This window comes from Eutrigla gurnardus, assembly GCF_963514095.1.
Source record: "Eutrigla gurnardus genome assembly, chromosome: 22".
NCBI classification, from domain to species: Eukaryota; Metazoa; Chordata; class Actinopteri; order Perciformes; family Triglidae; genus Eutrigla; species Eutrigla gurnardus.
The window spans coordinates 13179754-13197328 of NC_139933.1; the positions used below are offsets into that span (position 1 = coordinate 13179754).

Below are 17575 nucleotides of genomic sequence, written 5' to 3' on the forward strand. Positions count from 1 at the left end.
AAACGGTCAAACAGGAAGGAGGAGCTGCGGGACCTGAAGCAGGTCAGTGAACCAGCTGTTTATAAAACCAACAACCAGAAGAAGTGCAGGTGTAGATGAAAAGGTTTTAAGGCAAAACATATTTATTAAACACAAAGTACAACTTAGGTCATTGTCATTCCTATGACATCTACGTTTGTTATTATGTTTATTGTTATTTATTATGTTAAATTATTGTATAGCCTACTAAAATAATAATAATAAATATATGTGATAATACAATACATTATTAAAAAAAGTAGGAAGCTTTATTGAAGCCAATTGACTTGAGGTTTTTTAATCTTCAAGGATGCTTAGAGTGTTACCATGACAACCCTTGAGGACGCAGCACACAACTTATTATTGATTTTATTATTTTTTAATTATTTTATATTTTATTATTTAACTTCATTTTTTTTAAAATATTTCAGTGAGTGGTACTACCTTGCAACAGTGTTCCACAGTTCATGTACTCCAGTACTATAGGCTACTGTACTTACAGGTCTGAGGTACTACACAAGTATTTCCATTTCAAGCAACACAAGTTATAAAATACAACAATATTATATTTTTTCTGCTCTTTAGTAGGTTTCATCCAAGTCCAGAAAGTGAAAACGAAATTTCTGTGCACATTTGACTGAAAATTCTGATTAATATTAATGCTGCTTGAGCATTTGTCTTTGTTCTCACAATATCAATAAAGTTGAATTCAAAAAGTCTAATTATCTAATTAGCTGCCTTTCTTCTTTGGTGGTGTTATGGACACGTGACTCAGAGAGACATTTAATAAAATGTTTAGTCATTAACTGGTTGATGACGTCACGCCTCCTCACATCTTCGTGCTTGGGGCGGTGACGTCACGCGGAGCGTATAAGAGTCTCCGGTGTGTCGGTGTCGGTGTGTGGTCGGTGCCAGTGAGTCAGCATGATGGGCGCGAGGACGCTGCGGCAGCTCGGACGGACTCTGCATCATCATCATCCTCTTCATCAGCAGCAGCGTCATCTTCATCAGGAGAGATCAGCGGGGATCATCGGAGCACCTTTCTCCAGGGGACAGGTGCGTGCACGAGGACGCGGGGACGCGCGTGTTCGTATCATTATAAAGGATATTATGATGATTGTGATTATTGATCCGGTGTAGCATCGCGGCGGAGTAGAACGGGGACCGGACTTGATCAGAGCTGCAGGACTCCTCAAAAGACTGCACGAGCAAGGTGACGTCCGCGTGCGTGTGTGCGTGTGTATCATTCACTGTGGTGACAAGTGCGATTATATGTTTTATATAATAATACTAGATGTTATCATAAAGTATTGTCATCTAAATGTAGTAAAAGTCCTGGTAGTGGTGGAAGAAGTCCCCCCCTTACTGAAGTAAAAGTATACATCAATGTATAAATACTTCATTACAAGAATAGTCCTACATTCAAAATCTGACTAAAGTAAAAGTACATAGTAGTATTATAAATAAGGAGTATTATCAGCTAAATGAAGTATCAAAAGTAAAAGTAGCCTACTTGTTCTCAGTGTGGTGGAAGAAGTACTCAGGTGAAGTAAAAGGATTTATACAACAATGTAAAATACTCCATTTAAAACCAGAGAATTATCAGATGAAAGTACTTGAATCATAAACAGAAATGATTGTGACGTTAGTGTTCATCAGAGAAGAAACACATCACACTTTGATTTCTGACACATTTGATTTAATTGATGAATATTATTCAACTTTAATGTTGGAGTTTAAATTGTATTAGTCGTTACGTTAACGGACAGCCGGTGTATCTGGGACACGACTGTAATCTGGTGAGAATTACAGCTCAGAGCAGGAAGCGTGTGTGTGTGTGTGTCTGTCTGTATGTGTGTTTGTGTGTCTGTATGTGTGTGTTTGTGTGTGTGTGTCTGTACGTGTGTTTCTGTGTGTGTGTGTGTGTGTCTGTATGTGTGTTTGTGTGTCTGTATGTGTGTTTCTGTGTGTGTGTGTGTGTGTGGGTGTGTCTGTATGTGTGTGTGTGTGTGTGTGTGTGTGTGTGTGTGTGTGTGTGTGTGGTTGTGTGTGTCTGCGTGTGTATGTGTGTGTGTATGTGTGTATGTGTCTGTCTGAATGTGTGTTTGTGTGTGTGTGTGTCTGTACGTGTGTTTCTGTGTGTGTGTGTGTGTGTGTGTCTGTATGTGTGTGTGTGTGTGTGTGTGTGTGTGTGTCTGTACATGTGTTTTTGTGTGTGTATGTGTGTGTGTCTGTCTGTCTGTATGTGTGTTTGAGTATGTGTGTGTGTGTTTTATTAATGGCACACAGCAGCACGCATCCGACCTTGGTCCAGAACAACACACAGAAATAGATCTGTGTGTGTGTCAAGTAGAACTTTATTTGTCTGTTTATTTGAAGACAATCAGGATTGACCAGGATCTTAACACTGGACTTAAAATGGTACGTCAACAACACAGCTGTTAGCTCGTCCTGCTAGCTGGCTAGCTAACTTAGCTACGGCAGGGAAGAGGAACCGGATCAAATGTGTAGACCTGAACCTGAACCATCAAGTCCAGACCCACAAACTTACGTTTAGTCAGAAGAACCTAAAACCTAACAGCTGACGATGTGTGTACGTGTGTGTGTGTGTGTGTGTGTGTGTGTGTGTGTGTGTGTGTGTGTGTGTGTGTCTGTATGTGTGTGTGTGGGTCTCTGCTGTGCGCGTGTGTGTTCACCCATGACCAGCAGGTCGTCCCGTTCGTCTGTTTGTTTTAAATAAAGATTTCCACACAGATGATCTACTGGCGGTTAAGTTTCAGCCAGAGAGCATTCTGTAAAAATCAACCTGGAAAATGATTTCTCAACAAAAAAATAATAGACAGATGTTTATTTTAACTTGAGATTTGTGTGTTTGTGTCTGCAGGCTGTGCAGTGAAGGATTATGGGAACTTGGTGTTTGAGGACTCGCCAGACGATGAGCCAGTGGGTCTGGTGAAAAATGAGCGTGCGGTGGGCGGAGCCAACCGGAGGCTATCAGCGGCGGTGCAGGTGGTGAAGAAGGACGGACACACGTCAGTGATGCTGGGGGGAGACCACAGGTACTACAGTACCACAGGTACTACACTCATGTACTAGTACAACAGGTACCAGCACCACAGGAACTACACTCATATTTATTAAAACAGGTACTACAATCATGTACTAGTATCATACTGGACACATTCTCTACTGCAGTACTAGAGAAGAGAAAATACATATATGATGTGAAAATACTCAAATAAAGTACAAGTACCTGAAATGTGTACTAGAGTGTAGAGAACCTTGTTTCCTTGTCATTGATTACCAGCTGCTGTCGTCATGACAACAACCTGTAAATCGTTAAATGTGAGTTAAATATGTGACTTTGGTTTGTGTTCAGTAAGAACAGCTTCAGTCTGTCAATGATCCACCAATCAATACACAGAGTGATCGATTGCTTTATCACAGTCTCAAAATCAACACAACAAATAGACTTTATTATTATTGAACAATAAATCAAACTAATCAAATAATTTACACTAATTTACCAGACAATTCTGCTTTTACAAACTGTATTCATACTTATTTTATATTTATTTTATATTTATTTATATTTTAAGTTTATATTTATTTCTCTATTCTATATTTATTAAAATTTCATATGTATTTATCTATTTTAGATTTATTTAATTTTATATTTATTTATCTATTTTATATTTCTTTCTAATATATTTATTTTAGATTTATTTCTAATATTTACCTTTTCCCCCTTTGAACTAGTTTCATGAAGAGAATAAATTCAGTTTAACTGGATCAGTTAATTTTAATTTCATCGTCATACAAAAACTCAAAAAACTATAAATACTGCAGAATAAAAGACATTCGTAGTTCATCACTTTGGTAAAAGTACCCTTCGAGATGCAATAAAGTTGCATAAGATGGAAAGTACCTTGAAATACTTGAGTAGGAGTACTGATTGAAACCCTTTTGGATGCATGTTTCCATGGCGACCTCGTGTACATCAGTCTGGCGATCGGCTCCATTCATGGCCACACGGCGGCGGTGGGAGACGTGAGCGTTGTCTGGGTGGACGCGCACGCCGACATCAACACGCCACTGAGCTCGTACACTGGGAATGTGCACGGGCAGTCGATGGCGTACCTGGTCCACGAGTTGCACGCCAAGGTCGGATTATTAGGGATGCCCACGATATGTATATGTACTACATTAATACTGTATGTATATGTATGTATATCCATAATTGATCCAGTATTGATCCAGTATTCCTGGGCGTCCTGATGTTGCCGACTGTCCCTCCAGGTTCCCGTCCTGCCAAACTTCTCGTGGATCAAACCATGCGTGTGGGCCAGAGATCTGGTCTACATCGGTCTGAGGGATGTGGATCCAGCAGAGCAGTAGGTCTTCATCCACCAACCCCCTTCTCTTCTCTCGCCAGGTTTCTGTGAATATCTCAGCCCTACTTTTGTTTTCCAGTTACATCCTGAGGCTTCTGGGAGTGAAAGTTTTCTCCATGACGGAGGTAGACCAGCTGGGGATCGCCAAAGTCCTGGAAGAGACCTGCGACTACCTCGCCGCCAAGTAGCCCTTTATTTCTATTTCCTGTTAAACCACCTGGCACACATTGTCTCTCACCCTCAACATGACTGAGAACGGATGTACTGGCCAACGTGCAGCGTTAAAGCATGAGCTAGCAAGCCGTCTGCTCTGACACCCTGAATGCAGCATCTGTCTACAGGTGTAGAAATGTACATCTAAGGACTTCCTGTCTAAGTTGTCTTAGAATGTTGAAATGTTCCTTGAAATATGAACAATTCATAAAACAAACAGGAAACTGCTAAAGATAACTGTGTGATGCGGTCAAAAGCTCCAGTACTGCTACTCAATAATAATAAAAAGAAGAAGAATAAATGTTTTTTGGTTATTATCTGAACAGAGTGAAGAAACCGATCCACCTTAGCTACGACATCGACGCCATCGACCCTTCTGTTGCCCCGGCGACCGGGACGCCAGTGGTCGGAGGCCTCACGTACAGAGAGGGCATCTACGTGGCTGAACACATCTGTCAGACAGGTGAAACAGTTAGCTTAGCGTAGCATCCAAACACACCTGTGCTGGTCCTGCAGGCACCACCAGACTGGTGCGTTTACAGTGGAAAGCTTGTAATCATGGGGTCACCTTCACCAACACAGATTTGGGCAAAAAGAGGATCCACTGGCCGTTCATCAGTTTCACATTTAAAGTTTATTTTCAACATAGCGGCCAATCCGGGTCGTGAGGACGTATTTTTGGGTACGAGCTTTCCACTGGTAACAGTTCTGAGTCTCTACAACCTTCGGTTCCTGAGACACAAAAGGAGGACCACCAGGAGAACCACCAGACCCCCCTCTTAAGTGACACATTGTTTTTGCGTCCTGCAGGTCTCCTGTCAGCGGTGGACTTGGTGGAGGTGAATCCTCTGAGGGGTCGGACCGAGGAGGAGGTCCAGTCCACTGTGAGCACCGCCGTGGATCTGCTGCTCAGCTGCTTCGGACGTGTCCGTGGGGGAAACCACCCGCCGGACTACCGGCTGCCGGAGCCGTGACGGAGGAAGATGCCGGCCTCTCCCATGCCGCCGTTGGACCCTGAACGTCTCTGATCACCTGGAGTAACTTAAGGGCCAATCAGAGTTTAAACCAAAGAATCAAAGATGACGGACAAACAAATCATCTCATTGATTAATATTTGGATTAATTATTTAATCTATAAAACATTCAATGTTCAGTCGCTGTGATCCGAATCAGCTTCAACACACAGAATTAGAGTTAAAGGATAACAGACGTGCTCATCGATGTTCTGTTGGAGCTTTGAAATGTATTCAACTGTCTCAAATGCACATTTCAAACAATGTTTTTTAATCTGAAAATAATATAATAAAACACATTTTTGTCCCATTAAATCAACTTAGTAAGATCATGGACTCTCTCTCTCTCTCTCTCTATATATATATATATATATATTAATAATTATATATATATATATATATATATATATATATATATATATATATATATATATATATATATATATATATAATTATTATTATTATTAATATATATATATATATATATTACAGTTACACAGGAAATGTAAAATATGACCTTGAGCAGCGCTGCATGTGGTTAAATAAAAGACAACGTGAGGGACGGGGGACGGGGGGTTCACATAGTGGGACTCCTTTAAATGTCATCCGTTGTTTGTCAGTGAATGACCTCAAGACTGAACACACACACACACACACACACACACACTGACCAGTATTGGCTGATCAGGGAGGTGTCGCCAGTCAGAGTGGGAGGAGCCACACAGAAGCATGTCAAAGGTTAGCTGACACATGAAGTGATACTTTAATGATTCTATGACTATTTTTTATTGACTTTGTTTGTCATGAAAGGACAAACTGTCATCTTCCTAAAACACATCACAACTATTAATATTATTTTAAATGTTCAACATCTTCAGTCCTGATCATAAAAACCAGAAGAACCATATTCTGAATATTCACCTCTGTTTACACGATGACTGTATCCGTTTGAGCGCAGCAGCGACGCCCCTACTGGCCGCCAGGAGAACCACATGTAGCTGTTTGAACAGCAGCAGCGACGCCCCTAGTGGCCGCCAGGAGAACCACATGTATCGGCCCAGCAGTACACCTGATAAACCTGGTACAGAAATGTTGGACTTTAACAGGTCCGACGTTGTAATTTAATGAGCCATGTCCCGTTTTCATATCTCATGTCATTTATTAATATTATCCTGATGATGTTCCAAACCTGCTTAAAACTCTTAAAATGGCACTAAACACACTGGAATCACTTTACTATACTTATTTATTTATTTAGTTAAACAAACATTTTTATTGCGTCACAGATAAAACACGTCTTTCTTTGAGTGAAAAACAAGGCAATAGTCTTAAAATAAAACGATGACCATAAATCATGAGGTCTCCCTGCAGACATAAAGGATGAATAAATAAATCAGGCTCTGTTCTTCACATCTCCACCAAGAGAGTGAATATATTTGAGTGTTTGTATCCCTCGTTTAGTCCTTAACGGTCAAATTATGAGAGAAGTAACAAATGTTATGAGACAAGCGTCTCTAGTGAGACAGAAATGTTAAAAAGAAAAGAAACGTCGAACAGAGGACGGAGTGTTTTTACTGGAACTGTGATTCATGTGATTAAAGTGATTAATGTGATTATTGTGATCAATAAAAACGCCAGACTGGAGGTTTGAACTCAGGAATAAAATCTCTTCATAGGCAGGAAGGAAACAAGCAGCTGGACTCCAACCAATTGAATATATCATTCAAATTAATATTTGAACGCGACTGATTATCGATTGGTTATTGGTGGAGCGGGCGCACACACACACGCACACACACACACACACACACACACACAACACACACACACAGAGTAACACAAACACACTCTTCAGATCAAAATAAATGTACAGACAGACTGAGCAGAGTGGAGGAGGATGACGAGGAAGTGGAGGAGGAGGAGGAGGAAGAGGGGGACGAAGAGGAAGAGGGGGAGGAGGGTCAGTCTGTCTCCTGGAGTCCACAGCGTCTCCTGAACTCTTGTCCTCGTTCATGGATCCATTTATTGGACACTGAGGACAAACAGATCAAGACCACTGAATAAACACGAAGAAACAATCTTAACAATAATCATAATAATAACTATGAACTAGCTGAAGCCTTATTTGCTAACAGATGTTAACAGAAGCTAATATTTACTTACATACTAACAGAAGCTAACATGTGCTTGTAGGTGCTAACAGATGTGAACAGATGCTAACAGACCCATGTTAAGACACGCTAACCGTAGCTAACAGATACTAACAAACGCTTACAGATGCTAACCGAAGCTAACAGATACTAACAAACGCTAACAGATGCTAATAGATTCGGGGACAGCGATGTGAACTCACCCCACTTGTTGCCGACCAGAACAGGACAGGCAGCATGCCGGGTTCGATAGTCTCCGTCTCCACTGGGATACAGGTTGTACCAGAACACCGCCGTCCCCTGAACACACCACAACATCACCGTCATTTATATGCTGTTCATCATGATCATTTTGACATCATGAGACCAAGACGACATACACTATATTGCCAAAAGTATTCGCTCCCCTGCCTTGACTCACATATGAACTTAAGTGACCTCCCATTCTTAATCCATAGGGTTTAATATGACGTCAGTCCACCCTTTGCAGCTATAACAGCTTCAACTCTTCTGGAAGGCTTTCCACAAGGTTTAGGAGTGTGTTGATGGGAATTTTTGACCATTCTTCCAGAAGCGTATTTGTGAGGTCACACACTGATGTTGGATGGGAAGGCCTGGGTCTGCAGTCAGACATTACCGTTGTCCTGGCAACCGCCAAACCCAGACTCGTCCATCAGATTGCCAGATGGAGAAGCGTGATTGGTCCTTCCAGAGAACGTCTCCACTGCTCTAGAGTCCAGTGTTGGTGTGCTTTACACCACTGCATCCGATGCTTTGCATTGTACTTGCTGATGTATGGCTTGGATGCAGCTGCTTATATGCAGGTCAAGGCAGGTGAGTGAATACTTTATATGTAAATATATTTATATAATCATGATTTAAAGAGCTTTGGAGTGAACTGCACCTTTTTGGGCCAGAGAGCAGCTCCCACATCAGTGAAGACGGTGGCACCCCCTGCTGGTACATCACTCATCTGAAGGACAGACCGGTTCATCAAGACTCACACAAGGTTTTAATGAAATGTAATAATTAGTTATTAGTGGCAGCCTGTAACATTTCCACCTATTTAATTGTCTTTTAAGTTACTATAAATCTAAAGAGTGAGTGCTTGTACTTGCTGCTTTGCCCAGAAATAGTATCTCCGTTGTCTGTGGCGACATTCACAAAATTCAAAATTGGTGACGCTTTTTACGTCAGTCAGCAGCCGTTGGTCCGCCCAGGTGGAGCGGAAGAATATGCTGCGTTTCATTGTAATCGGAAATCGGTTAACTTCACTCTGAAGAGTCAGGCTCCTCCTAGCCTAAAATGTACCGGCGCAGCAAGGTACATTTCCTTAATGCTGACTCACAATGGAGGATTAACAGCCAGAGAAAGAAGACAACTCAACTTCCAGTCCGAAGAAAAAGCAACAAAAAACTAATGGAAGCGAAGAAGGACAGTCATCAAGAAGCAAAGTGACCGCCAAAGAGGGAAAACCACGGACCTCCTTTCAGTGTGGAGCATTTGAAGGCATCACGCGCAGGCTAGCCTGCAGTTCCATCTACTACCAGAGAGGCCGCTAAAGCAACGTATCTCAGATCTTACAGACTGCCACTATAATGAAAGCTGGGCAAAATGAAGAAGGAATATCAATCCATCAAATCAATGATACAACTGGAACTAAACATTCGATGCAAATACACTAAAAACATTTCTGACTATTTATGAAGACGCGCTGCGGCCTCATGAGGTTTAATAAAGATTCCTATCTATAATGATGATGAGGATGACTAACGTAAAGCAGCCAAGTGGCGATGCGGTTTCCTGTCCCCAACTCTTCAAAAGCATCTGGTTCGTCTTTCTGAAAAAACAACAAACAGGAAGTAAACAATAGTGTTTAGGTTGGTGATGAACGCAGGATCACAAACATATGGTAGTAAAAGTAAAAGTAGTAGTAAAAGTATTAGGACAGTCTACTTTTACAACAATCAATCAATCAGACATTCACTCACCCGTCCAAAGTCAAAGTGAGGCTCGTACTGTCCTCCGACTCCATAGTTGGCCACCTGCATACACACAAAAACATAAACTGGAGCAGGGGCCAGTTTCACAAAGCAGGTTCAACAAACTCTGAACCTAAACCTGAACTCTGAGTCGACCAACTCTGAGTTTTCGGTTCCAGAACAGCAGTTTTGAATTAGTTCAATTAACTCTGAGTATGTAAACTCTGAGTTACGCGCGTGCCTGCCGACTCTACAAAGCCATTATCAATGGAGCTCCGATACTACGATTCACCATGGCAACCGGGAGAGTTATTAGATATTATTGAGTGTTTATGTAGAAGACGAGTTCATCTTTAGAAAGTGGAGCAACGTAGCTGCAGCAAAGCAGAGATAGATGGTGTGGCAGACAATTACTGCCCGATTTAATGCATATAAACAGTCGATTGATCTAAAGTTGATAATGTTGTATTTTCAGGTCTGCAGAGTGAGTCTGCTGTGTAACGGTTAGCAACTATATATATATAGATATATATATATAGATATATATCTATCTATAAATACTGTATATATATATATATATATACATACACACATATACACACGTACAAGTATAATATAATATGTGTATATATCTATACACACACACACAAACACGTATATATGTTTATTTATATATGTGAGCGAGTGAGCGCCACCTGCAGCTCCTCTGCAGTGGTGACGTCCAGTCCAGTGATGTCCTCGATCCTCTGGTTGATCCGGTCCACCACCGGGTGCTCAAAGGCCCCTAGCCAGGCACTGGGAGGGGGGGGGCAGGGAGGACAGAGAGTGAGAAGACCATCTCACCCAGTTATCAAACATGGCTGATGTTAATGCTGAAGAGTTACGAACATGAAACATGCAGATGAATAATAAACACGTCCATTTAGTTCTAGCTCTGTGTTCCATGAACGACATTTACACTTAATTAGCATGAAGTCACATCTCATTAAACAAGATCACTCAGCCGCCGCTTTATTAGGTACACCCCCCAGTCCCAGGTTGGACCCCCTTTGCCTTCAGAACTGCCATCATCATTGGTGGCCTAGATTCAACCAACTGGTATGAAAAAAAGAAGAATTGTCATCCTAAATGTTGTAATGTTTTAAAGTTAAAAGCATCAGTTTGATTCACTTTTAAGCTTAATTAAGATTCCAGATCTCTAAACTATGTAGTTCTCCTTCCACTCAGGTGGGTTCAGGCTCAGTAGTGAGTTTTCCTTTGGACCGGGCAGCATGACGTCACTTAATTTACCAACATTGCGCTTCTTTTCATGTGACTGCATGCACACATCACACTGTCGACGCTGGAACAGCTGACAGTGCAGCTCCACCTTCAGGTAAACCCAGTTAGGGCGCGTACAGACTGGACTGATGGACGAGGGAAGGCATGTCTGGCGCATGACGCAGCCAGCAGCCATTGAAATCGCTTCCTGCTAGATGGCTTATTCAGGCTACTTCCGGCTTCTTATTATTATAGGGCAAAATGGATCCCATTATAGCCAGAAGAACACTGTGTTTTAGTAATTCAGTCCCTGTATATAAACACAGGGACTGATTGTAAAGGCCTGTTCCCAACCGCAATTGTTAACCTTCCCTCCATGTTTTGTTTACATCGGCTTTTTACATGTGTTTTCCCAAAAGGTGATTTTATTGGCAAGAGTCAGAGTAGTTTATTTGCATATATTTGCATTAACACGATCTGACTGGCTGCCGGATTCGTCAGCGCCTGAAAAGTTGAACTTTTTCTCAACAATACGACGTAAGCGATGCACCGGAGCGGACCCACAATTCATTTCGGCATTATGTGATGCAAGGCCATGCAAATTCAATGAGATCCGCCAAGGAAAGGCGTTGTGTGAACGCACCGTGAACGCGGCCTCAGCAGCATTAGCTCCGTTAGCAGAGTTAGCTCTGTTAGCAGTGTTAGCTCGGAGCTGCCAGCCCAGGCACCACCAGGCTTGGTCTTATTATGGGATGTTAAATTGTTTTTTGGATGCCTGAAGAGGCTCCTCTTACCTCTTGGAGACTCGGTACTGGGCCGTGGTGAGTGTGCCTGTCTGAGGGTCGTGCACCGTGGCACGTCTGAGCTAGCTCACCAATCACAGGACGGTCACACAGACAGGGAGACAGACATACACAGACAGACAGACAGACAGACAGGTCACTAGCTGACACACAGATGCAGCAAACAGGGAGGCGACAGGAGCTCCGATGTAAAAAACTCCACGAGAATTAGTGAGTGAAGCTGGCGGAGCGTCGTGGCGTACAGGAAGTAGCACGAAGAGGAAGTAGCTGTTTGTACTTGTGCAGCAGCGTTAGTGAGTAAGTGTACATCCCACCGCTGCTGCTGATTGGACGGTCTGTCTGCAGCCGACACAGCGGGGAGGACACCTGTCTTACCTCTTACTGATGCGGTAGTGGGCCGTCTCCAGCACGCCGGTGGCGGGGTTGGAGATGGTGGCACGACGCAGCTGTGGAGCCAATCGGCCGACAGTTACAGGGAGACACACGGCGACACCCACAGAGGACTCTGTCCCCTCAACATCACTAGGACTCTACGCTGCTGCTGTTGATGATGTCACACCCCCACTACACAGGATGTCACACCCCCACTACACAGGACCATCAGCTGGTTGAAGATGTCACATCCCCCACTATTACATAGAACCATCAGCTGGTGGACGTTTTAGAAACGACGGCACCGGTTGCGACGCATCTCAGTGTGATCGGGGTCTGATACTCGGAGCCCAGCTGCACCGCTGCGGTCCAATCAGGATGGAGGAAAACAAGGATCCCTTTCTGTCTCCTGTTGGAGAAGAGACGCTAACCAGCTGTCTCAATGTAACATGGGAGAAGATAAACGTCTCCATGGTTACATCGGAGCAGATAAACGGCGCTAGCAGCTCTACTGGAGGGTGGAAACCTCTAACAGGAAGCAGCTGATGTGTGGACTCACCCTTGGCTTGGCAAGCTCTTTCACTTTCTCCATCTCGGTGTCCGACACGATCTCGTGGTATCGGACGATGCGCGGGTGGTCCCACTCATCCTCCTCCTTCACCGGACCGATCACGTACTTCGGGTGGCGGTTGTTGTCGTGGTAACGGCAGAAAAGGCGGCTCTGCCTGCGGGGAGTCTGACAGAGAAGGAAGCAGCAGCTGTCAGACGTCAGTGGCGTCTGACAGCGAAGTGTGTTTTCGGTGTTTGGTCCTCACCATGCGGAGGCCTTCGCCGCGACACAGCTGCTCGTACTTCTTCCTTTCCGGCAGATAGTCAGCAGGACGACCGCGCGTCTCCCTTCTCTGCCTCCGCTCCTCCTCCTCCTCCTCGCTCCCCTGCACCTCCTTCTGTTTGTCCAGCTGATACTCAAAGTACTTCAGGTTCCCGCCGGCTCGCTGGTGTGTCGGCTCTGAAATAACAGATGATGGAGTCACGTCTTCATTCATGGGTTCACGTCTTCAATATGTGACTCACCGAGCGCCAGCAGCCTCCGCGTGAAGCCGAGTGCCGCCTCCAGCTCCCCCTGCTGGTAGACGGAGTAACTCAGGTAGTCCAGGATGGCCACGGCGTCCACCGTGCCAGACGCCTCGCCACCGGCGTCCAGCTGCTTCAGCGCCTGAAGCATCCACAGCTCCGTGTGGTAGTAGTCGCTGTCCGAGTACGCCACCTTCCCAAGGTCAAAGCAGTCGTCCACGGTCAGAGCGCTCCGCTGCGAGGCGACCGGGGACGAACCTGGACAGCCAGAGACAAGGGGGACAAGGAGTCCTTTATAACCATATTCAGACTAGAGGAACAAAAGCCGACGTTGTGAGACTGGAGACCTGGTTCACACGAAACAAACCTAGGACACGTCCTCTATTAAACTGACAAACGTCAGACGTGGAGCTCATTAGTTGGTGTCTAAAGCCACCTCTATAAGCCACAAGACTCCAGATCAGCTGATAGCAATATGTCATGTCCATAGCAGGTTTGAACCAGTAGAGAGCACCACTATGTATATTCATAAGACGTTATATAGAATTTAAATCTTTGCATGTGAAGGTTTGGACGTGAATCCATCAAAAACATTATAAATCAGACTCGTTGGTCGTCACGGGAACAAAGAGGGTTGAAGGTTTAGTTACTGGGTTGTGATGCGTGCGATCGGCTGACCTGGCAGCCGCCCTGTGGCGATGGTGTTGGTGTCCAGCTGGTAGGTGTCCAGCAGCCGCATCAGGGCCTTGGCGGCTCCGGTCTGGTCGTCATCGTTGGGGAAGTGCTGCCTCTGGATGGTCAGGTTGGAGATGAACCCTGATGAGCACCACAGAAGAAGAGTCAGCATCTCCGCAGGAGGACCCTGGACATAAATGTGAGTGTGTGTGTGTGTGTTACCATCAGACATGTCGGAGAGCACCAGGCTCTCCAGCTCCGCCCACTCCGTGTTCAGTCTCTTCATCAGCTTGAAAGCGTTCACCGGGTGTCCCAGGAACCCCTCAGGGTCCTCAGTGGCCATGGCAGACAGGACGTCCAGCTTGTCCGCCCATCTGAGGACACATGCACACACACATGCACACACACATGCACACACACACACACACACACACACACACACACACACACACACACACACACACACACACACACACACACACACGCATACACACATGCATACACACACAGACAGAGACACACACATAAGCATGCACACAGGCAGACAGAGACACACGCACGCACACATTTAATATCCAAACTAAGACTGATGGCAGAAACTATTATTACAAGAAACCTGAAAATAACGTCTCTTACTTCTTAACCTTCTCCAGCTTGCTCTCCTCTGCTCTGATGTAGTCCTTCAGTGAGGAAACCAGGTCCTTCTCTGTGAGCAGCAGGTCAGTCATGTGACCTGAACACAAAGACACATCGTATTCAGGTTCCAGCTTCCGTCGCTTGCTGCCATAAACCCTCGAACCACGTCACACAGTTTTCTACTGTTTCTGAAGACTTGACTGCTATTTTTACTCTGGATGGTTGTTGAGCTCGTTTCCCTTCAGGATGAAACACACCAAACCACCAAAACCAGACCAGGTTCAGGGTCTCAAGGCTGAAAGGAGTCTCAGACGCTAGCAGAGAAGCTGAGAGGACGAAGGACGAGCTTCACTGCTGATGAACTTACATGAGTGGATTTAGCTGAATTTGTGCAGGTTTCAATAGATTTGTTTTAATACTTTTAGTTTCAATAGTTTTAGTTTTACTAGTTTTAGTTGTAATAGTTCTACTAGTTGAGGTTTCTGCCTGCAGTTAAACTCAAAGGAGGTGAATGAAGTTTCTGTATGACCCTTAAAACAGTCTTCTTCTATGAAAGATTCAGTTCTTGTTTGTTTAGATGTATTTTTGGTTTCTGTAAGAAGAAAAGTTTATGAAGGAGCTAACCCTGAGGCCCGAGACATGTTGTTGAAGATGGTGATGAAGAGGAGGGAAACTCACCAATGGAGGTGAAGAAGTCATTGTGAGCTGAGGAGCAGGAGAAAAGGAGGGCGTGGATCAACAAGCACCAGGACGCCATCCGGTCTACAGAGAGAAACCAGACTGATTATAGATCAGTGGTTAGTTGATTTTATAGACAAACATGTCACATGACTTATTTTGTTCAGACAACTAACTTCTTTAATTCTGTTTAAAAATGATTTAATATAATACAACTTCACAAAAGTAAGTCATAAGTAATAAATCAGCACAATCTGAAACTATTCTTCTAATCAATAATAATAATAATAATAAGCTGTTTGTTATTTTACAGACAGAAAGCTGCAGGTTCTAGTTTCTCCAACTTCCGGTTTTATATTCAAACTGGGGTTAGGGTTAACCCTAACATCTGTTGATCTGATCTAAATACTTTTTATAGGGAAAAATACGATTATTCAATAAAGTCATCAGCAGATTAATATTTAAACACAGTCGTTGCAGATTTAGTTTCAATATTTACACCGGAAGTGCGTGTTGAAGCAGGAATTAGACCTAATATACTCAAACATGTGTAAACTGATATTTTCCCATATGATCTGTCTGTAAATAACTTTATTAAATATTTGTATCTTACTTTGTGTTAATAGGCGCCTAACTAACCTACATCGGATCCTGTCGGGTTCAACTGGGTCCGACTTTCCCCACAGAACAGACCAGAACCGGCCAACTGACAAGCTAATAGGTGTAAGCAGCCGAGGACATTTCTGGATAAGCTACCGACAGTTTCTGGTTCGTTTCATCGGGAACAACGAAGACATTTTACCGTCTTTATCTATGGAAGGGGCCGTGAAAACCAGAACCCCAACGTCGGCTTAGTCCCCACAAAAACCCGAAATTATGTCTTTAAATCCAGCAAGTAGCAAGAACGCACAACAACGTCTTCTTCTTTCAAAATGGCAGCTATAAGAACGGTTTACCGCCACCTGCTGGACTGGAGTAGTCTCTTCTTCCTTAAAAAAATGGCGGCTATAAGAACGCTTCATCGCCACCTGCTGGTGAACCAGGGGACAGACGTTTCAACACGAACAACTTGTCTTGATATCGACCAAATCTCATGCCAAATCCCAATGTCCCCCCTAAAGTCTAAACCCTGAACCCTCAGGAATTTAAATGACGTCACCTGGTAGATGGTTGAGTGTGAGAGGCTGAGGGTTTGAAATGGTAAATACAAATGAGACAGCATTTAGCATGTCACTTTACTTTGATGACACAAATTCCATCCATCGTCTACCGCTTTTATATAATTTGAACCTAATCATAATGTTGACTGAATTCATTGCAAGTGATTAGATATTGGATTAATAAAAGATTTTATTAGAACTCAGAAGTGATAAAACTGTTGAACTGTCTTTAAAGAATACTTTTTTTTATTAGGATAATAGTTTGTGTTTATTCATTATTTTAATTGAATACAATTATTCTTATGCACGTATTTAAACCTATTTCTGTTTCTCTGTTCTGTTTGAGGATGTCTTAAAAACAAATTATTTAAAGATAATGGACCACTTTGAGTATACCTGTAGAGGTGAGATAGGGACACTCACTGAGTGAGTGAGTGAGAGTCATATTCATAAAACATGATATTAAAAAAGCAATACTTTAGTGTTTCTGCAGCTTTTTCTCTGCTGCCACCTGTAAGTATTAAGTATTTAAATAATTTACAGGAAAAAAACTCACAAAAAGTAGTGCCATTTCCCCAAAAGGAATCTAAGAGAAAGGCAGCGCTCCAGTGGTTTGGTGTTTGTGGCGTGAATTAAAAAGAGAGATAATTGGAGACAAAACAAAGACACACTTTAAATATAAATGAGATAAAACAATGTAAGGAAAGAACACAGCAACACAAATATCCAGGAAAAAAAGTACTTGATGTTCTAGCAGCTTTTCCCTGAGTTTATTTTGGGGAAACAAACATGACAGAAATAAATCAAAAGGATCAATGTTGTTTTTTAGTCTTCATTTATTGATTCATCATAATAAATATGATTTCTATTAACATACTGCATCAGAATAAACAAACACAGTTTAATGTCTCGACAACACAAGAAAAGTTCGTCTGCAAACGTAGAAAAACTCATCGGAGCTTCAGAAGAAAATCAGATTCTGTGAAACTTGTTTCGAAGTGGCTTCAAAGGATTCCAGGATGTGAAGGATTTATTATTTCTGAGTATTAGAGCCACCGTCAGGAAAACTATCACATATTTACAGATTCATTGATCGTATTAGGAGAAAGAAAGAGTGTTGTGTTATCCTCACTTTGATGTTTGATTA

The 17575-nt window shown here is 43.1% G+C and overlaps 2 protein-coding genes and 1 pseudogene across 5 annotated transcripts in view; 2 read left to right on the plus strand and 1 right to left on the minus strand.

Annotated features, from left to right (window-relative positions):
• Positions 1–17575, plus strand: part of LOC311008500 (microfibril-associated glycoprotein 4 pseudogene) — a 242541-nt pseudogene that overhangs the window by 121998 nt on the left and 102968 nt on the right. The gene's annotated exons all lie outside the window — the stretch shown is intronic.
• arg1 (arginase 1) lies at positions 900–5956 on the plus strand. The gene is made up of 8 exons (XM_084040412.1): positions 900–1074; positions 1159–1231; positions 2903–3077; positions 4023–4182; positions 4318–4412; positions 4492–4596; positions 4952–5088; positions 5436–5956. The coding sequence occupies exons 1-8, from the start codon at positions 943–945 to the stop codon at positions 5597–5599; spliced, it is 1041 nt and encodes a 346-aa protein (XP_083896538.1). The 5' UTR covers positions 900–942; the 3' UTR covers positions 5600–5956.
• LOC311033152 (prolyl 4-hydroxylase subunit alpha-1-like) lies at positions 6180–16204 on the minus strand. Of its 3 annotated transcripts, none has more exons than XM_084040389.1 (15): positions 16071–16204; positions 15269–15352; positions 14591–14687; positions 14177–14328; positions 13958–14095; positions 13280–13537; positions 13021–13214; positions 12765–12941; positions 11825–11895; positions 10466–10565; positions 9780–9833; positions 9563–9628; positions 8693–8761; positions 7992–8088; positions 6180–7670 (listed from the first exon to the last, which is right to left on the minus strand). In XM_084040389.1, exons 2-15 carry the CDS (start codon positions 15345–15347, stop codon positions 7600–7602), a joined length of 1623 nt encoding a protein of 540 aa, XP_083896515.1. In that variant the 5' UTR covers positions 15348–15352; positions 16071–16204; the 3' UTR covers positions 6180–7599. The 3 variants fall into 3 exon arrangements, with proteins under 3 accessions (XP_083896515.1, XP_083896513.1, XP_083896514.1); XM_084040387.1 differs by lacking the exon at positions 11825–11895 and adding an exon at positions 12209–12279; XM_084040388.1 differs by lacking the exon at positions 11825–11895 and adding an exon at positions 12209–12279 and having other exon boundaries at positions 15269–15370; positions 16071–16198.

What these genes read in the sequence shown, in the direction of transcription:
- LOC311033152 (XM_084040389.1), bottom strand. Translation starts at nt 15,347, where the DNA reads ATGGCGTCCTGGTGCTTGTTGATCCACGCCCTCCTTTTCTCCTGCTCC. An exon ending in AAGCTGGAGAAGGTTAAGAA is followed by an intron (nt 14,329 to 14,590) that starts GTAAGAGACGTT and finishes ATGTGTCCTCAG; the next exon opens with ATGGGCGGACAAGCTGGACG. An exon ending in TCTGGTCGGCAACAAGTGGG is followed by an intron (nt 7,671 to 7,991) that starts GTGAGTTCACAT and finishes GTTTGTCCTCAG; the next exon opens with TGTCCAATAAATGGATCCAT.
- arg1 (XM_084040412.1), top strand. Translation starts at nt 943, where the DNA reads ATGATGGGCGCGAGGACGCTGCGGCAGCTCGGACGGACTCTGCATCAT. An exon ending in TCCACGAGTTGCACGCCAAG is followed by an intron (nt 4,183 to 4,317) that starts GTCGGATTATTA and finishes CTGTCCCTCCAG; the next exon opens with GTTCCCGTCCTGCCAAACTT. An exon ending in TGAACACATCTGTCAGACAG is followed by an intron (nt 5,089 to 5,435) that starts GTGAAACAGTTA and finishes TGCGTCCTGCAG; the next exon opens with GTCTCCTGTCAGCGGTGGAC.